The following is a 16,037-nucleotide window of genomic DNA, read 5'->3' as shown; positions in this document are numbered from 1 at the left end:
AAAGATACAGAAAAAAGAAGCTTAAATATATGCGAAAGGCAAGCTGAAGTACTACTACCCAAAAATAAAGGCAAAATGAAGAGTTGCTGCACAATATCTTTCAGATTTATTTATTTATTAACTTTTTCCTCTAGAAATCATACAAATGTACCACTGACACCAAACAGCAAAAGACAAAAAGTAGGAAACGAAATGTCGAATCAGTAGTTTAGTCAGGAGAAACCACAATGTTATTTTTGTGCCACTCCTGAAGGTGGAATTTTCCGTTCTGACTAGACAAAAACAATTTGTCCGCTTGAAAAAGTTCACTTAATTAAACTGGTATTTGCAAGTGGCATACATACGCCAGCAAGTATAAAATACATTTATCTGAAAACCAGAGAGTAGAAGCTCTCTATTTTCATTTTTGAGTGAAGTAGAAAGGCCTCCAGAGAGCTCCCCTGCATCCCACATGAGGGAGCAATGGAGACGTGTGTGGAAATCCCCATCAGGGAAGGCAGCTGCCCGTCACCCTCAGCTAACGGCTTTCCAGTGAAGCTGTGCCAACGTATCACCCTTCTTCGTATTCCAACTTTTACTGATTTTGATAACTCAAGTTGGTGTTTTGTTTTGTTTTGTTTTCAGAACAAAACCTATGGCTGCATTTTACATGCCTGCACTAGTACTAAACCGAGACATCGGATGCCTGAAAGAACCCCAGGCCCCTGAAGAGGCTTCAGTGCCCTCCGGCCCTCACGGCACTCTGGCCCTGGCAGCAACTACCGCTGCTCTTGCTCACACCTCATCCAATTTCCAAACTTGATGCAGAAAAAAAAAAAAAAATCAGTGGGAAACGTCGGAATCTTTTATTTTCCTGGACCATCAGGCTGATCGCCTGCAATAAAATATAGCGCAAACGCAATATTCTTCTTAAGCTTCCCTCTCCAAAACACAGCACTTGCTATTTCTCTGACTTCTTTATTTATTTACAAAGCACGATGCATTAGGGGGCCAGACCGCGCACCAGGCTCGGTGCCCCGGCTTCCCTGAGGGGAGCGACACGGGGCGGGAGGGCGCTGCCGCCATCTTGTGGTGGGGGCCGCGGGACGGGGGGGGGGGCAGGAGGGCGCTGCCGCCATCTTGTGGTGGCGGCCCCGGGGCAGGCAGAAGCACGCTGCCGCCATCTCGTGGCGGCGGCCCCGCCGCCCGCTCTCTCGCGGGACCGCCGCTCTCCTCCCCTTCCTCCGCCGCCCGGAAGCCGTCCCCGCTGCCTCCGCTCCCGGCCGGCTCCGGGCCGCGTGTGCTGGGCGCTGAAGGCGGCGCGATGGAGTACATGGCGGGGCCGGCGGCCCCCAGCCAGGGCAACATGTAAGCGGGGCGGCCGGGGGAGGCCTCAGCGCGGCGGGCAGGAGGTGGCTGGGCAGAGATAAGTCCTTTGGGCTCCTGGGCCACCGCTTTTATTTGAAGGGAAAAGAAAGAAAAAAATACCCGCACGTACCTTCGGTGTGCATCGGGGTTCGGTTTGTGACTGACTTCTTTCCTCCCTGTGTCGAAGCCTGTGTTGCCAGTGCGGCGTGCCCATCCCGCCCAACCCGGCCAACATGTGCGTGGGCTGCCTGCGAGCGCGCGTGGACATCACCGAGGGCATCCCCAAGCAGCTCTCCGTCAGCTTCTGCAAGCAGTGCGAAAGGTGGGCGCCTGCACCCCGACCTCCGAGAGACGGCACCCCCCGGGGGACCTGCCTCGTGGGGTGAATCGGGCCAGCGGGGGAACGGTGGCCTCTCCGCTCCTGCTTCTGTCGCTCTCTGTGGTGTGTTTTCCTCAAGCCTGGTACAGCTTGGAGGTGGTTTTCTGGTCTCCTGCACTGATCTGGAGATGGTATTGCAGCTGCAGTGTTAGCTTTTTTTTTTTTTTTTGTAGGTTAGTTAAGTCGTCTTCATGGAAGTCTTCAATACATGATTTAAGAGTAATCGTATGAGCTTATAGGCTCTGAAAGCAAAAAGTGAACAAATTAATAATGATGGCAGTAAAAGTTTGAATGCTTTTGGAATGCGTAAATCTTAGGGAGGCAAAAGCTGTAGTTGCATAGCTGATATTGCAATTGAGAGCTTGGTAAATAATTGCACATCTTTTGAATGATTTAACTGGTTGAAGTCACATTATATACTGTAGTATATTTTCTTTATTATAGGTATCTTCAGCCTCCAGGAACTTGGATTCAGTGTGCCTTAGAATCAAGAGAGCTTCTTGCACTGTGTCTTAAAAAAATCAAAGCTTCACTTAACAAGGTAGGCAGCGAATTGTATTAGTATTTCACAACATGTCTATTAGCACTACGTAAAGTGAAGTGTAGCTAACTGATGCAGGGTTCAGTTTTTCCAGAGCAGTCATTAGTATTTGTGTAGAGTTTATTAACCACTTTATAGGGAGCACAAGTAATGACAATCTGATCTCAAAGCTCAGTACTGGGATTCTGGAACATTTGTTAGGGACAGGTTGTAAGAAAAGAATTTTGAAGCAAATTGAGGAGGCTACTGCAGTACAGTTCTGTGACCTAACAGCATGCAGTGTCCTGCACAGTTGTTGTCATGTAGATGAGAGATGAGCTCAATCAACTGAAGGAAACTAATGTATTTTAGCGCACCTTAATTTTACAGTTTTCTTTTTAAGTATTTTTGAAATGTTTTCGCAGTACTTGTTTACTGTGGTATGAAAAAAACCTGTAAATAGGCTAAACTGAAAGTCACGTTTTAACTTAACATTCTGAATGTATGAGACACTTTATTATTAGATGAGAAAATCTGAGTGTATTAGGCAAAAAGTTGTTTTGTTACTGCATTTATCAAAATTTGAATTTGATTGGCTTACTGAGCTTCTGGCTGTTGACCAGTACGTATGTAAAATATAGGCATATTCATAAAATATTTGCAGTACATTTGTGCATTCTTAGTTTTAGAGATTAAATTGGCTTTTAAGTCCTGAACAAACCATTGTACGATTCAGCTTGATCATCACATTGCATCCAGAGGTATTGTTGAATTCGCTTGCTCCGGCTTGACGCTCTGTGAGGTTGTGTGTCTGTTATTTTAGGTAGATCAGGCTCTGTGTTCTAACAAGCATTATTAATTGGGTTTAGTATTCCAGCATATGCTTTTTATAGTAAGGTTATTCATTTCCTCGGTTAGCTGAGGAACAACAAATTATACTATAAGCCTGTGTCTTTTGGTAGCTAGAGCTGCTTGTTTTTAACGCTGAGTCCTCGTTCATTCCCACTGGCAGGTCCGGCTGATTGATGCAGGCTTTATTTGGACTGAACCACATTCTAAGAGACTGAAGCTGAAACTGACTGTTCAGAAAGAGGTAACAAAAGTAGAGCAATCTGCATGTAGCTTTTTTAAAGCTGTCATGGCAAACAGGATGGTTTTTATTGTTGGTATTGCTTTTTAGATTATCGGTTCTCTGATAAAATCTGACGTGTTTAATGCCTTCTCTTGAAAAAAGGTTGACTTCGTTATGCCTAAAGTTTGTCATTAAAGTGCTGTTCATCACAATTTGAAGAAGATTATCTGCTGTCCCTGTAAAGTTGGGGAAACATTGCTGACATTTCTGACATAAGTATAGCTGTGGGTCATACAGTTCTAGTATAATAGGGAAGTTGCTTAGAATGCTGTGGTAAACTAGTATTCTGTCTTGACAGGACTGACAAGAGAGAATCTTCTACACTTTTGTTTTGCAGGTGATAAATGGAGCGGTTCTTCAACAAGTATTTGTGGTAGAATATATAGTTCAGCCTCAAATGTGTGAAGACTGTCATAGAATTGAAGCTAAGGATTTCTGGAAAGCTGTAGTTCAAGTGAGGCAAAAGGTAGAGGCAAACTATTTTTCATTTGTTGATGGCAAAACAGTAACACAGAGAAATCTTGGGATGATTTTCTCAGGAGAAGATGTGCTTACACTTGCCCGTTACCACAGTAATAAATATAGTGCTTGGTGTTTTTTTTCCTATGTGAATTTTTAAATATCGTTCTGTATTTTAAGGCAGTGTTAGAAACAGTGGGACAGATTATTTATAAATATTTAAATCTTCCTTAAAGAAAATGTTATCTTTAGCAATCAGTTATACAAAAATAAGAAATAGAAGCTTTAAATAATTTGTTATAAATAGAGCACATCTCTGAAGTGATTTAGATTATTTAGGGTAGCCTTTGGACTCTTCCTTTTCTAGATGTTCTTTTCACATAAATGTTTATTCTCCAGAGATACTGCATTTGCACTAGGTGGTTCTTAAACAGCTTTGATAGATTTATCTTGTCCTTGTTTTAGACTCTGCACAAAAAGACTTTCTTCTATTTGGAGCAGCTGATTTTAAAACACAAGCTTCATCAAAATACACTTCGCATCAAAGAAATCCATGGTAAGTGGGGTGGCTTGTTAATCTTCAGGGTAAACGTAGTACATGAAGTAGGTGTGCTCATCAAGGTTTTCTTTTCCTTTCAGATGGCCTGGATTTTTATTATTCTTCAAAGCAACAGGCCCAGAAGATGGTAGACTTTCTTCAGTGTACAGTTCCATCTAGGTACATCACTTTATTTATTTATTGCATTGAGTATCCAAGAGCTTCCGAGAAATGTCTGTTTCCTTCATTTTTAAAGAACCGTGAAAGTGTAATGAACCTGTATTCTGGCTAAAATAGACAAAACCCTTTCTACAGAAGTCCTGTGTTTTCCATTTAGCCATTGTGAAACTAACCTTCGTGCATCTTTCCAATGTCTTAATGTATTGGTTGTTCATAGCTGTATGCTTTTGTTGCTGTACGTTGTGGTGATTATTTTCTGTCTCAGGTAGTGTCCTTCTTGCTGCATGAAAGCTCTATTTTTGTGTTTTGTAGATCTAAGTCATCCCAGCGTTTGACCTCACATGATGTTCATAGTAATGTCTACAATTACAAAAGCACTTTCTCTGTGGAAATTGTTCCAATATGCAAGGTAGCTTCTTTCTGTTTCATCTCCAGAGGGTATTGTATGAAGTGGGTAGAGTTTGGTTTTGCTAGTGGAGGCAAGATTTAGTGTGTGTGTAGGGGAATGGGGAGGGTCTACCCACACTGAGCATGAAGCGCAGGTAGCCGGTATCTTGAAGTTATTGGGGGATGTTGGGTGGAGAATTGAAAATCTAAAGTTTAAAAACCTCTGTTTCGGATTTCTCTAAAGACTTGGTTAAAAATAAAGGAAATGTGAGTGTAAGCTATTTTCTGTTTGTGTGCAGGATAACGTTGTATGTCTGTCACCAAAACTGGCACAGAGTCTTGGTAACATGAGCCAGATCTGCGTGTGCATTAGGGTAACGAGTACTGTCCACCTCATTGATCCTAGCACTCTGCAGAGTAAGTTATCAATTCTTTTCTGCGCTATGCAGCATGCGATTTTTTCTGTTGTTGGCACGATCTATTTTTGGTTTCATGAAATCTTGTGTTTTTACACCTTCGTGTTGTAAATGCATCTGTGCACTCACAGAAATGTAACAGCAAACTGATACGTAGCTCTTCTCATTTCCCAAGTATTCTAGGCAAAATGTGGAGGGTCAGTACTAGGTTCATGGGTGCTCCAGTGCCCCTCGAAGCACTTAGATTTGTCAGAGGTGTGCTTCTAAAATTAGAAGACCTCTTTTTATTTATTTTTTTTCCTCTAATTTCAATTCTAGCTATCTGGGTACCACAGAAGCAGATGCTTTGATTAGATTTTGCTGCTAAGCTGCACTGTCTAGCTAGTTATACAGACTGCGCTGTGTGCATGTGTATTCGGATGCTTTATATAGTAGGGGTGCATGAGTGTGTGTATACCCACTATAGTAGTGTGTGTGTATATGCTATGCTATATATACTATATACGGAAAAATACCTCTAATAAGGCTATGTCCCTTATTAGAGAAATTATTTTTGTGAATAAAAGTTGTCTGTGCTTCAGGCAGGTGGTATGTGATTTGGCTGTCACAGATCATCAACTACTGTCGTAGCGAGAGTTTGCAATGTGTGTCTTGTCCCAAATAGTTTGTTACCGTAAAGAAAACTTGAACAGAATGCGTTGCAGTTGCCTACATTTTGGCTAATGCTTTCTTTTAATTTCTCTGATGGAAACTCTCCCTTGTGATTGTCTGTGCTGGTTCTCATTTTTTTCCAGTTGCTGAAATTGATGGAAATACCTACTGGCGCCACCCTTTCAATAGCTTGTTCCACCCAAAACAGCTAGAGGAATTTATTGTTATGGATATCAGTAGAGTTCAAGAAAGAAAGAAAGGTGCAGGTGCAGGGGCAAGATCAAACAAAGTAAGAGTTCATTCCTCTGTGTTTAATCTCATGTTTTAGGCCTTCCTCTCCTCTTCGTCCCCTCCTCCGCTGAACTTCGGTTTTGAATCATTCTATGTTAAAAGCCAGATGGATGCACTTCTGTCTTGTCACTTGCAAAAGCTCCTCTCAGACAGATGGGGACAGTGTTTTGTTTTGGAAATTGTGAAGACGTTACTTGAGTTCCACTTTTAGAATTTTGTATCAGAGTTTAAACTCTACATTCTATTATCATTATTGAAATTATTATTTTATGTCAGCTTTTCAACTCTTCAATTACTGATTTTTTTGGTTGTTAAAGTACAGAAGCATTGCTTTTTAATCAGAATTAATGGACTGGTGCCAAATGTTTGTGGTTTTTTTCCTCAGGCAAAAGCTATATATAATAGAAAGTTATGAAGTGTGTTTAAAAAAAAAATCATTGAATTCTTGAGTGAAGTGATCGCCATGTCCATTTCCTTAGTTTTGTAAAGATGAGAAATTAGGAGTGGGGAGCAATATGTTGGATGCCTGTTGTAGAAGTACAAGCTTAATTACAAATGTAATTTAAACCAGCAATGTAGCAGTACAAGTATTTCAACAGTACAGAAAGCTAAGCTGCATTTATTACAAGAGTTTATTTTTCATTCCTCAAGCACACGCTGGCTGAAGCCTGGGTACAGAAAACCTCGGAGTTGAATACAGATCATCAATATTTCTGCTCTACTCACTTGGGACACATTCTAAATCCTGGAGACCTTGTCTTGGGGTCTGTTCTGTTTCTCGGTTTTATTTGAATGAGCTATGCCATAGGAGTTAGCATTTGAGCCTTGCAGTAGGAATTCTGATGATGGATTTACGTAGGAAGTATGAAAGACTTTTATATGCTGTTGTGGAAGGAAAGTTTTGAATCTCTCAAGAGCAAACACAGGAAAAAATACTGGCGCCTGATGACTTAACTGTTAGTTGGTTGCTAGGAAGCTGGGATGGTTGTTTCAGTTCAGACTGGGTTGTTGCAGTTCATACTGCTGGCCTGGATTCTTGCTTATATATTATCAAGAAAGTTGTCAGCTTTCTAGATGAAATCTGCAAAAGGGATAGAATCTTTCATCTTGGCCATGAAGAGATGGTTCTAATACAATAAAACTCTTCTAGCAGAAATAACGCCAGGAAAAGGGCTGTTAGTAGTACTAGAGCTAAAGTGTTGACTTCTAAAGTGCAGATAAGAAAAACTGTTCAGACACAGATGAGAGGGATGTTTAAAATGCTGGGCAAGACCCAGGGAAGTGAAGGCATGTGGCCTTTTTGCTTGATAGTGAGTATTGTGTACAGCAGTGACAAATGTGAAATGTTTGTAAGATTAGGTTTGGACAGGGATGCTTAAACTGATGGGCTTAAACATGATCGTTACTGAAGCCAGCAGAACCTCAGGGATATTGTTACGCTGGTTCAGGAGGCTGCTGAGTGCCATGTGCTACTGAATTTGGGAACAGCAGCTTGTAAGAGTTACTCAGTTTTGTCAGCTGCATATTGATGTGGATTTTTTCCTTGCTCTCTAATTCATTTGGAAACATTTATCTTTCTTAGGAGCTGTAACTTGTATAACTTAGGAGCTATGCTCTTTAACACAAGCATTAAATTTGCTCTTTAATACAAGCATATAATACCTTGAGTACAAACTTGTACATTTACATAAAATGATGAACTACCTGTTCTAATTTTAGGTTTGACTTGGCCAACTGTAACTTGAATGATGAGTTTGTGAATAAGATGAACCCACACAGTATTCCTGACGTGGTAAGAACATCTTTCTCTGTATAAAGTTCTCTACGTTACTCAGGGGTATTAAGGCACATAAAATAGTTTTATAATGAACACACACGTTCCCTGGTGTTGAAGGAATAGAATCTAATTTTGAGTACTTGCATTTTTGAGTGGTGTTTAAATAATGTAGTTACTTGAACTTACCCGTTGCTGTTCGAATTACCCTGCACTGTGTGGTGAAAACTGTGTTACATCTCCAGTGTGTGCCTCTTCAGGACAGAAAGGTTTCCAAATACCTTGGGTTGAATTGAAAAATACTGGATGAATTCTATACAAAATTGTATAGTGCCAGACTGGCCATCGTGGGGTGTTCAGGGCAAAAGTACAGATCTCTTATGCTGCCTTGTGTTTGTTGGCAAGAACGATTCTAACATTCATTCAGATGATTTTATAGTTGCTGAAATGTAGACTTGGATGGTGGTTTGGTTTTTTAAAGCGTGCCATCAGTTCCATTTAAGGTGCGTGTGTGTAAATATTTGCTGGTTTTCACTGTAGGTGTTAATAAAGAAGAGCTATGACCGTACCAAACGCCAGCATCGCAGAAACTGGAAACTGAAAGAGCTGGAAAGGGACAGAGAAGGCATGGATACAGATGATGAAAGGTTTGTTGTCTGCCATGAAGCTTTTCAGTCCTTCCTACCTAGGATACTGTGCCAAATTTAAAAGTAACAGTTACCACTTTCTGCTGAAGATAAACCCCTGCGATGTAATGCCTTACTGACTGCTAGAGGGGCACAAGCAAATGCTGCTGGTTCTATGTGAGCATGATGGTGGCTCACAGGATAGGTTGATCTCGGTGTTCTCTGACAAGGAGTATCTCTGCATTTTTCCCCTTTCCCTAGCGCAGGAAGTGCTTCAAGCGTATGCACCTTATTTATGCTTTTAAAGTGTTCTATTGTGATTACTGAGTTTTCAGAGAAGACGGATACTGAGGCCAACGGTAGGGGGCAAGGCACGAACTAAATCCTGAATCCTAAAGATAACCCTGCAAGTCTTTCAGGTTTACTGTTGCAAAATATTAAGAAAACTATGTCATTTCAAGAAAAACTTAAACCATGAGACAAACGATTAATATCAGAAGCATTGTGTCTGTAGCTTACGGCTTCTGTCTTTCTGGCTAAAGGGATGCTTTTATGAAAACATGTTTGTAGCTGGTTTGTTCCATGGCAAAGCTGAAAGAGCAACAGGAGATACTAGATAATGTCCAAATGAGCAGAAAAAATGAGGCAATTAGAGTTAAACGAGGACAGGCAATTTAAATATCCTTTGGAAATGAATAGGTGCTAATAAGAATTAAAGATTTGGAGAAAAAGCAGAAATAACAAGTTGGAAATGTTGGAATGCACTCAGAAGGCATGTCTAAAGAACTGCAGACTGCAGTTGTTTCTTGAGGCTTTGTTTCTTTGATTGTTTTATAAACTTGTGTAAACGCAAACGAAAAGTTTAGTAAATATATGAAGCATCTTTTACAGACAATACCAAGACTTCCTTGAAGATCTTGAAGAAGATGAAGCCATAAGGAAAAACGTCAACATTTACAGAAGTAAGGCTTTTTTAACTGTTTAATTGCATGTAACTTCATCATTACTAGTTGAGTGAAAATACTTTTGTTGAAGTTCTGCGTTTAGATCTTTGAACTGCTCGTTCTTAGAGAAATGCTGTAATGTGATAGCATGTGGTATTTCACTTGCACTGAGTGATGCATACGGTGTTTTCTTGCCCTTAATATGGAGGTAAAAGCCTATTTCCTTCCACACCCAAAACCTGTGCTGGATGAAAGATTTGATAAGTAACTTGGCATCTTCCGGGAAGGCAAGCGTTAGTCTTCGGAGCTGTTGGGTTTTAGGAGGGAGTTGTTTGCTTGTTTAGTTTCTTTTGTTTTGTTTGTGTTTTTGTGGTGGTGGTTGTTTTTTTTTTGCTTAGCTGTTCCTTTGTTGTTGTCTTTTTAATTGCTCTTTTAGATGCAGACATTCCAGTGGAGAGTGACACGGATGATGATGGTGCTCCACGGATCAGTCTGGCTGAAATGCTAGAGGATCTCCATATTTCCCAGGATGCCACTGGTGGGGAGGGAGCGAATATGATGACAGAATAAGAACAATGCATTAATCAATGCAATTAATACTCCCTTGGAGAGGAGAAAGTACCCCATACGTAAGCAAACGTTATGAACTGGGATCACGTGGAAATGAAAAGTAACATGATCTCTATCAGTGTACCCCTAAATTGTGTTGCTGAACGAACACTTTTATATAAATTCTCTTGAAGATCAGCAATTGCAGATAAGTTCCTGTGCAAGCATTGCAGCATCAGCTCCACACGTTCTTTGCACCTCTTGAGCACTTTCTCCTGCAGCTTCTGCAGGGTAAAGACCACTTGATTAACTGCAGGTTTATCCATCAGTTGTCTGAAGTGGAAGACAATTAAGGAAGAATGTCCAGAGGGAGAGATTTTATTCTAGTTTGCTAGACTTTTATCCACTGCAAATGGCTTCCTTTTCTTCACCTGAAAAGGATTTTTTCGTGTCTTAATCTTTTTGGCACAATGGTTTGAAGCCTTTTATGACGATGCTAGATTATTCCATATAATATTTGGGGAAAGTTCAAGAATGTATCTTCGGATCCTTTGATAAGGAGGCTCCAAATATACATGTTGTGTACACAAAAACACTTCCTTTTAAATTGTTTGAAGATGCAGCCCATAATCAGAAAAAATATAGTTTTTTAAATGGTAATGAATATTTTATTGTACTGTATTCCATGCCTGTATCGGTGGATTAAAAGCAGTTTTCTTTTTAATTAGTAACAGCCATTAACAACTATTAAAAGACTATACGGACATTTTTGTTCTATCATTATTTATATAACTGTTAAATTTATCTCTACCGTAAACCCAAAGAAGACACAAGCAGAGTACTAGGACATTACATGCTGATTGTTCTGGTTTTAGTTTACTGCAGTGGCAGTGTGCCAGAGAAGGCAAAGGTATTTTTGGTTGTAAAAGGTGGAGGTTTGTTTAGTCATCAGTTCTTCGTACTTTTTCTGATTATGTTTCACAGTCTTGTAACCATCCGTTTGTAAAGGAGAAAATGGAAATTTGGAAAGACGGTTTTGATGTAGGCATTGTGTGCAGCTCAGGCATTCCTTAGAATTGCCATCTTTTACTGTGCGTTTGTGTAGCACTAAGCTCTCCTGCTTTCTCTCCCAGGAACTGTCTTGTTTTGTTTTGTTTTCTACTATGTAGAGGAGCAGTTGAGAAAAATCCATTAAGTTACTGAAAAGCGAAGGTACAACTTATCTCATGACAGTAATTTAGTTCAGTATAAGGAAAGGCATGGCATGTTGTTTTTTTTCCTTAAAAAAAATGAGAATGCAGCTGCATAGCTAACCTGAATTATCGCTGCAATAAAAATGTTTTATTATACAGATCTTACTCATAGCTACACCTGCCAGTAGTGTTGCTGGGGAAATGTAGATAATCTCAGTTCTCGTGACCCTTGGGCTGAATATGTGGAAATGGAAGAACTTCAATTTGTAGCTTGTAGTCAGTGTGCCCAGTGTCTGGATGAGAGGTTGTGATTTTTTTGACGGATAAAAAAGATCAATCCTTTCTCTCACATGCTTTGGTAATGAGCTTCCTGTTCTTGGCAGATGGAGAGGGAGTTGTAATAAAAGTTTGTTTTAAACTGTGCTGTTTTGATCAACCCTTTTCCTTCCTCTCTAGTGTTTTCCTTCGTAGTAGCCCTCAGTAATTTCCAATGCATTGCTGTCGTGTCTGTCAGCATGTTTGTTACTGGAGATATCCCTCCTCTTTTTACCCCTGCGATCTGTTACCAGTCTTAGGTTTCAAGTATCTTTCAGCAAGAGACTTGTATGGAAAAATGTCATACAGGGGATGCAAGACAAACAAGTCATAAATCTAAGTCTATTGCTTGGCTTTTGTGCATTTGTTTGCTAGCTAGTAACGCATAGTAACAGCTCGCCAGTGAGTGGGTAAGCTGCGTGTGTGCTTGAAACCCAAGTTAATTCTAATTTTAGGTTCTCAAGTTTACAGTGTCCCTTTAACATTTCAACAGTTGGGAGCCAGAAGAGGCTCAGATGGTGTACCAGCAAGTGAAGTGTTTGCCAAGATCTTCTCAATGACACCGGATAAGTAATTTGACAAAAGGTACTTAACGGCAGCCTTTTCTCTGTTGTCAAGTTACCTTGCATCTCCTAAAAATCCCTACCTGTGGATTAAGCCAGGGTTTAAAGGGAAAGCACCTTGTTTAATACAGTACAGATTTATGGGTAGCAACGCAGGTATAAAAGGGTTGCTTATAGCTGAAATAATTATATGATGGTGAAGTCTGAAGTATGCTTGTCACACTTCAAAACACTTGTTACTTGTAGTAAGCTAGTAGTAAACCGAAGAGAGAGTACTTTCTAAAGTTGTATTTAAAAAAAAAAAAAAAAGCCTAGCCAGCTGAATAGATTCTGTTTCAGCACAGAAGAGTTTTGTCCTTCAAAACAGCGAATGTGTTGTTGTTTCAGAATTAAGTCTTTCTCAGTGAGAAACCAAATAAGGCTCCGTACAGGCCGTTAGCCCTGTTGCCCTAACTTCCCTGATTAGAAATGGTGGGAAGAAATAGTTCCTTACGCCAAGGGAGTTTCACGTTTTCCCCCCCACTGAATTAATGTTGGGAGGGAGGGAGACAGGGAAAATGAAAAACTACATCTAAACCTTCTGGGGGTTTTAGAGCTGAATTTTAATTTTGTTTATGATTCTAGATCATTTAAATGAAATATAAAGTTCTACCAAAAAATAAGTCCATTGTCATGAGAGCTGTTGTTCAGAATTTTGTGATGAGGAGCTACCAGAGGCTGTCATTCCAGGCATGCAGATCCTACAAGCATGCACGCGATGACGGTACGCCTGCTTAAAGGGCTGTTTCCTACATGCTTGCACTGAATGGTCACAGTTATGCTATAGAAGCAGCAGCCTGTTGGAGCGAAAACTGTCTGTATTTCTGGCTTTAGGGTGAAATTTACCTTTTTCCATGAGGTCTGGCACTAATCCAGCCCTGAGAGAGCTCAAATGCTGCGTGGACAGTCTACAGAAAAGCTAAGGTATCTTGCAAGTTACTGAGCTCACCCCTGTCAGCATGTCACAGAAACTTCACACATTTCTGTAGAAGGTGTTGTAGAAAAGCTGCGATGTTCTTGTGATTAATGTGACAGTCCACCTGATGTCACTGTTCCTTCACGTTAATGGCCTGAAGAGCAGTGGGTTCGGCTCCTGGAAGGAAAAGGGGGCTATAAAGTCAGAAAAACTTGGTTCCGTTCTTGTTGATGCTGATGTCGTTTCTGATAGGTTGTTTTAAATGCAAGTAGTATACCTTCAGTGAAAATAAGACAAAGGCTTTGGTCTTGATGTTCAGGACTTACTGCTGGAAACCTCTCCTGCTGGCAGATTCACCTCTCTGCACTTCACCAAGGCCACTGAACTTGAACTGCATGCTGCCAGAACAGCTCGATACATGGGTAAGATTCATGTTGGTTTCAGAGCTTTTTTGGCAGTGTTTTCTACAGCTCATTCCAAACCATACTTATGTAGCGAAGAATATTATTACTTCAGAATTTACCTATATTTTAAGTGTTCTGTATTTCACCCTCATGATAAGCTTAGGATGGGGACCTGGTTAAAGCAAGAAGAGGAGGTGAGGTTTAAAACTTGTCAGGATCTCAGTTCCGTGATGAAAAACACAGCATAATCAAGAAAGGTGTCTTTGTATAATTTGAATGTTCAGCTTTGTAAGATGAAACAATTACGTGTGACAACTTCTCACGTTGATTAGGAAGCTTTAGCTGTGCTAAGCACTGAAAGGACTTGAAAGACTAAAAATAACCAGTGTTCGGTGACAAATTTTGTAAGAGAGAGAAACTAGTTAAGCTGTAAATTATTTGGGCAGGTTGTTTGTATACTGCTTAGCATGATGTGCCTTCGTGCTACATGGGCTGTAATGATTGTGGTTAACACCTTTGTTATTAATGTTAATTCATAGTTTTTATTGGGTGGATCTGAGATATAAAGGGCTGCAACTTTTAACCCATACCTCTCCTCAAATTAATTTGTGCTAATGTAAGGAAGCTTGTCATATTTAAACCAGTATGAAAGCAGCAGAAGAGAAAGCCCTCAAAGACATTGTTTGAAGCTCTAGGTTTGTTTTAGATTTTTTTTTTCTTAAAAGATGACTATCATATTCAAAACAATCCAGAATTAGATCGTTTAGGAGCCTTGAATCCACCAAGGAGCAGAGATGTTCAAACACTTTGGTTTAGACAGCACTAGACACAGAGAGGAGCAGAGGCAAAGCTCTGGCCTTCTTGGAGAAGCAGTATCAGGACAACTTTCTCGATTTCAAGTTGTTATGTGTGTCACTCGGGAAAATACCTGGAAAAGTCTCTGTGTAGATACTTGTATATTGGAGATCTCATCCGGGATGACTACTACTAGGCTGTTGCACAGAGTAGTTTGAGCTGAGCAGAAAAATCAGGCAGAAAGCTTCAGCCAGGCAGGACTGACTGATTTCAGGTCGGCTTTGTAAAAGGAAACAGGTTGTCTGTAAACCCAACGTTGTTCTAAACACACACGTGCAAGATGGAATACGTTCTGTGGGATGCAGAGGCTAGGGAGCGCTGACAAGTTCATCTTAGAAACAGGATTTTCAAGTCAGATAGCAGGCAGCTAAGATAACTCAAATTGCAGCCAGATGTAAGTACTAGCATAGACAAAACGTGGATGTCATAGTAGCAAAACCAATAAAAGTTAACAAGGATCACCAACTTATCTTAGGCCTCAAAAATTGCTAGAAGCAATCGGTAGCAGAGGAGATAATGTTCTGTGCAAAACAAAATCATTATCTTCATTGCCTGTAGGAATTTTAAACTATTTGGATCTATAAAATACGGATTACAGCTTTATGAGATGAGTTGTAAAAGTCCTACAATAATAAACCTTCATAATGAGGAAGCTGTGCATCTACTGTAACATCATAGTTGTAAAGATCAAACAGTTCACAGTGAACAGCCTGAGCTGTTTTACTTTAGCAGTTATTTATTATTTAGTTCTTTAGTTTCAACTCTTGCTGAACCACTGTTGTTAAGTTGTACATTTTAAACGTGAGAGCCCTTTCAAAATGTTGGTTAAACAGCGATACGAACAGTGCTTCGTGTCATGCCCACGTTGCTTTCTAGGTCCGAACTGTTCACAAAGATGGGAATGGAAAGGACATCAGAACACCATATCGGGTAAACTAACTTAAATTAATACCACTTGTTTGTTTTAAGCCCACATTTGCAAATATAAAAATTAATTCTTCTTTTTTTGACGGAAAGTCACTAAGCAAGTACACGCAGCATAAATGATTGCACGCTGTGGTTAGCAGCCCTGGGAGAAAGCAGCGAGCACCTCTTATTCTTGCATCTGCTCGTTAATAAAAACCTGCAAACAGCATCTGCAAACACCCCTATCTTCCCCCGTGTGCACACACCCAAAAGCTCAGCCCCCAGTGACACTGGGATAAAGGTGTATGAAATGAGTCTCTCTCGTGTGGCACGCAGTGACGTTAAGGACTGGATATCCTCTCGTTAAGCACGCAACTCCTGTGACATTGATGTGTAGGAGATTAACCAGCCAGCCCCGCGTCGAAACAACAACCTCCTACTCGTGTAGCTTGTGCGTGTGCACCAGTGTGCGAGAAGTATCCAGTGCGAGAAGCACCAGCTGCGTCTGTGTGCGAGAAGTATCTGCAGATAGCTGGCTTGTCTTCATGGGCAAGTTGTTTAGTTTGTTCTTGTTTTTTTTAATATAAAGTATCACTTGTCAAGTGTTTCTGGTGCTAGCTGGAGGGAAGGTGCGCCACTTACACCTGCTGTGG

At 40.5% G+C, this 16,037-nt stretch overlaps 1 protein-coding gene across 1 annotated transcript; it reads left to right on the top strand.

Moving 5' to 3' along the window:
• The first annotated feature begins 1,157 nt into the window (after positions 1-1,157).
• On the top strand, positions 1,158-10,958 carry NMD3 (NMD3 ribosome export adaptor). The gene is made up of 15 exons (XM_080604424.1): positions 1,158-1,347; positions 1,535-1,669; positions 2,171-2,267; positions 3,259-3,339; positions 3,716-3,844; positions 4,303-4,393; positions 4,477-4,555; positions 4,868-4,964; positions 5,242-5,359; positions 6,153-6,298; positions 6,952-7,064; positions 8,020-8,092; positions 8,615-8,721; positions 9,592-9,662; positions 10,081-10,958. Exons 1-15 carry the CDS (start codon positions 1,304-1,306, stop codon positions 10,212-10,214), a joined length of 1,515 nt encoding a protein of 504 aa, XP_080460550.1. The 5' UTR covers positions 1,158-1,303; the 3' UTR covers positions 10,215-10,958.
• The last annotated feature ends 5,079 nt before the right edge of the window (positions 10,959-16,037 follow it).

Source organism: Anser brachyrhynchus (assembly GCF_964034855.1).
Source record: "Anser brachyrhynchus genome assembly, chromosome: 9".
NCBI lineage: Eukaryota > Metazoa > Chordata > Aves > Anseriformes > Anatidae > Anser > Anser brachyrhynchus.
Note: the sequence above shows the minus strand (reverse complement) of the source record. Positions and strands in the feature narration are given on the sequence as shown.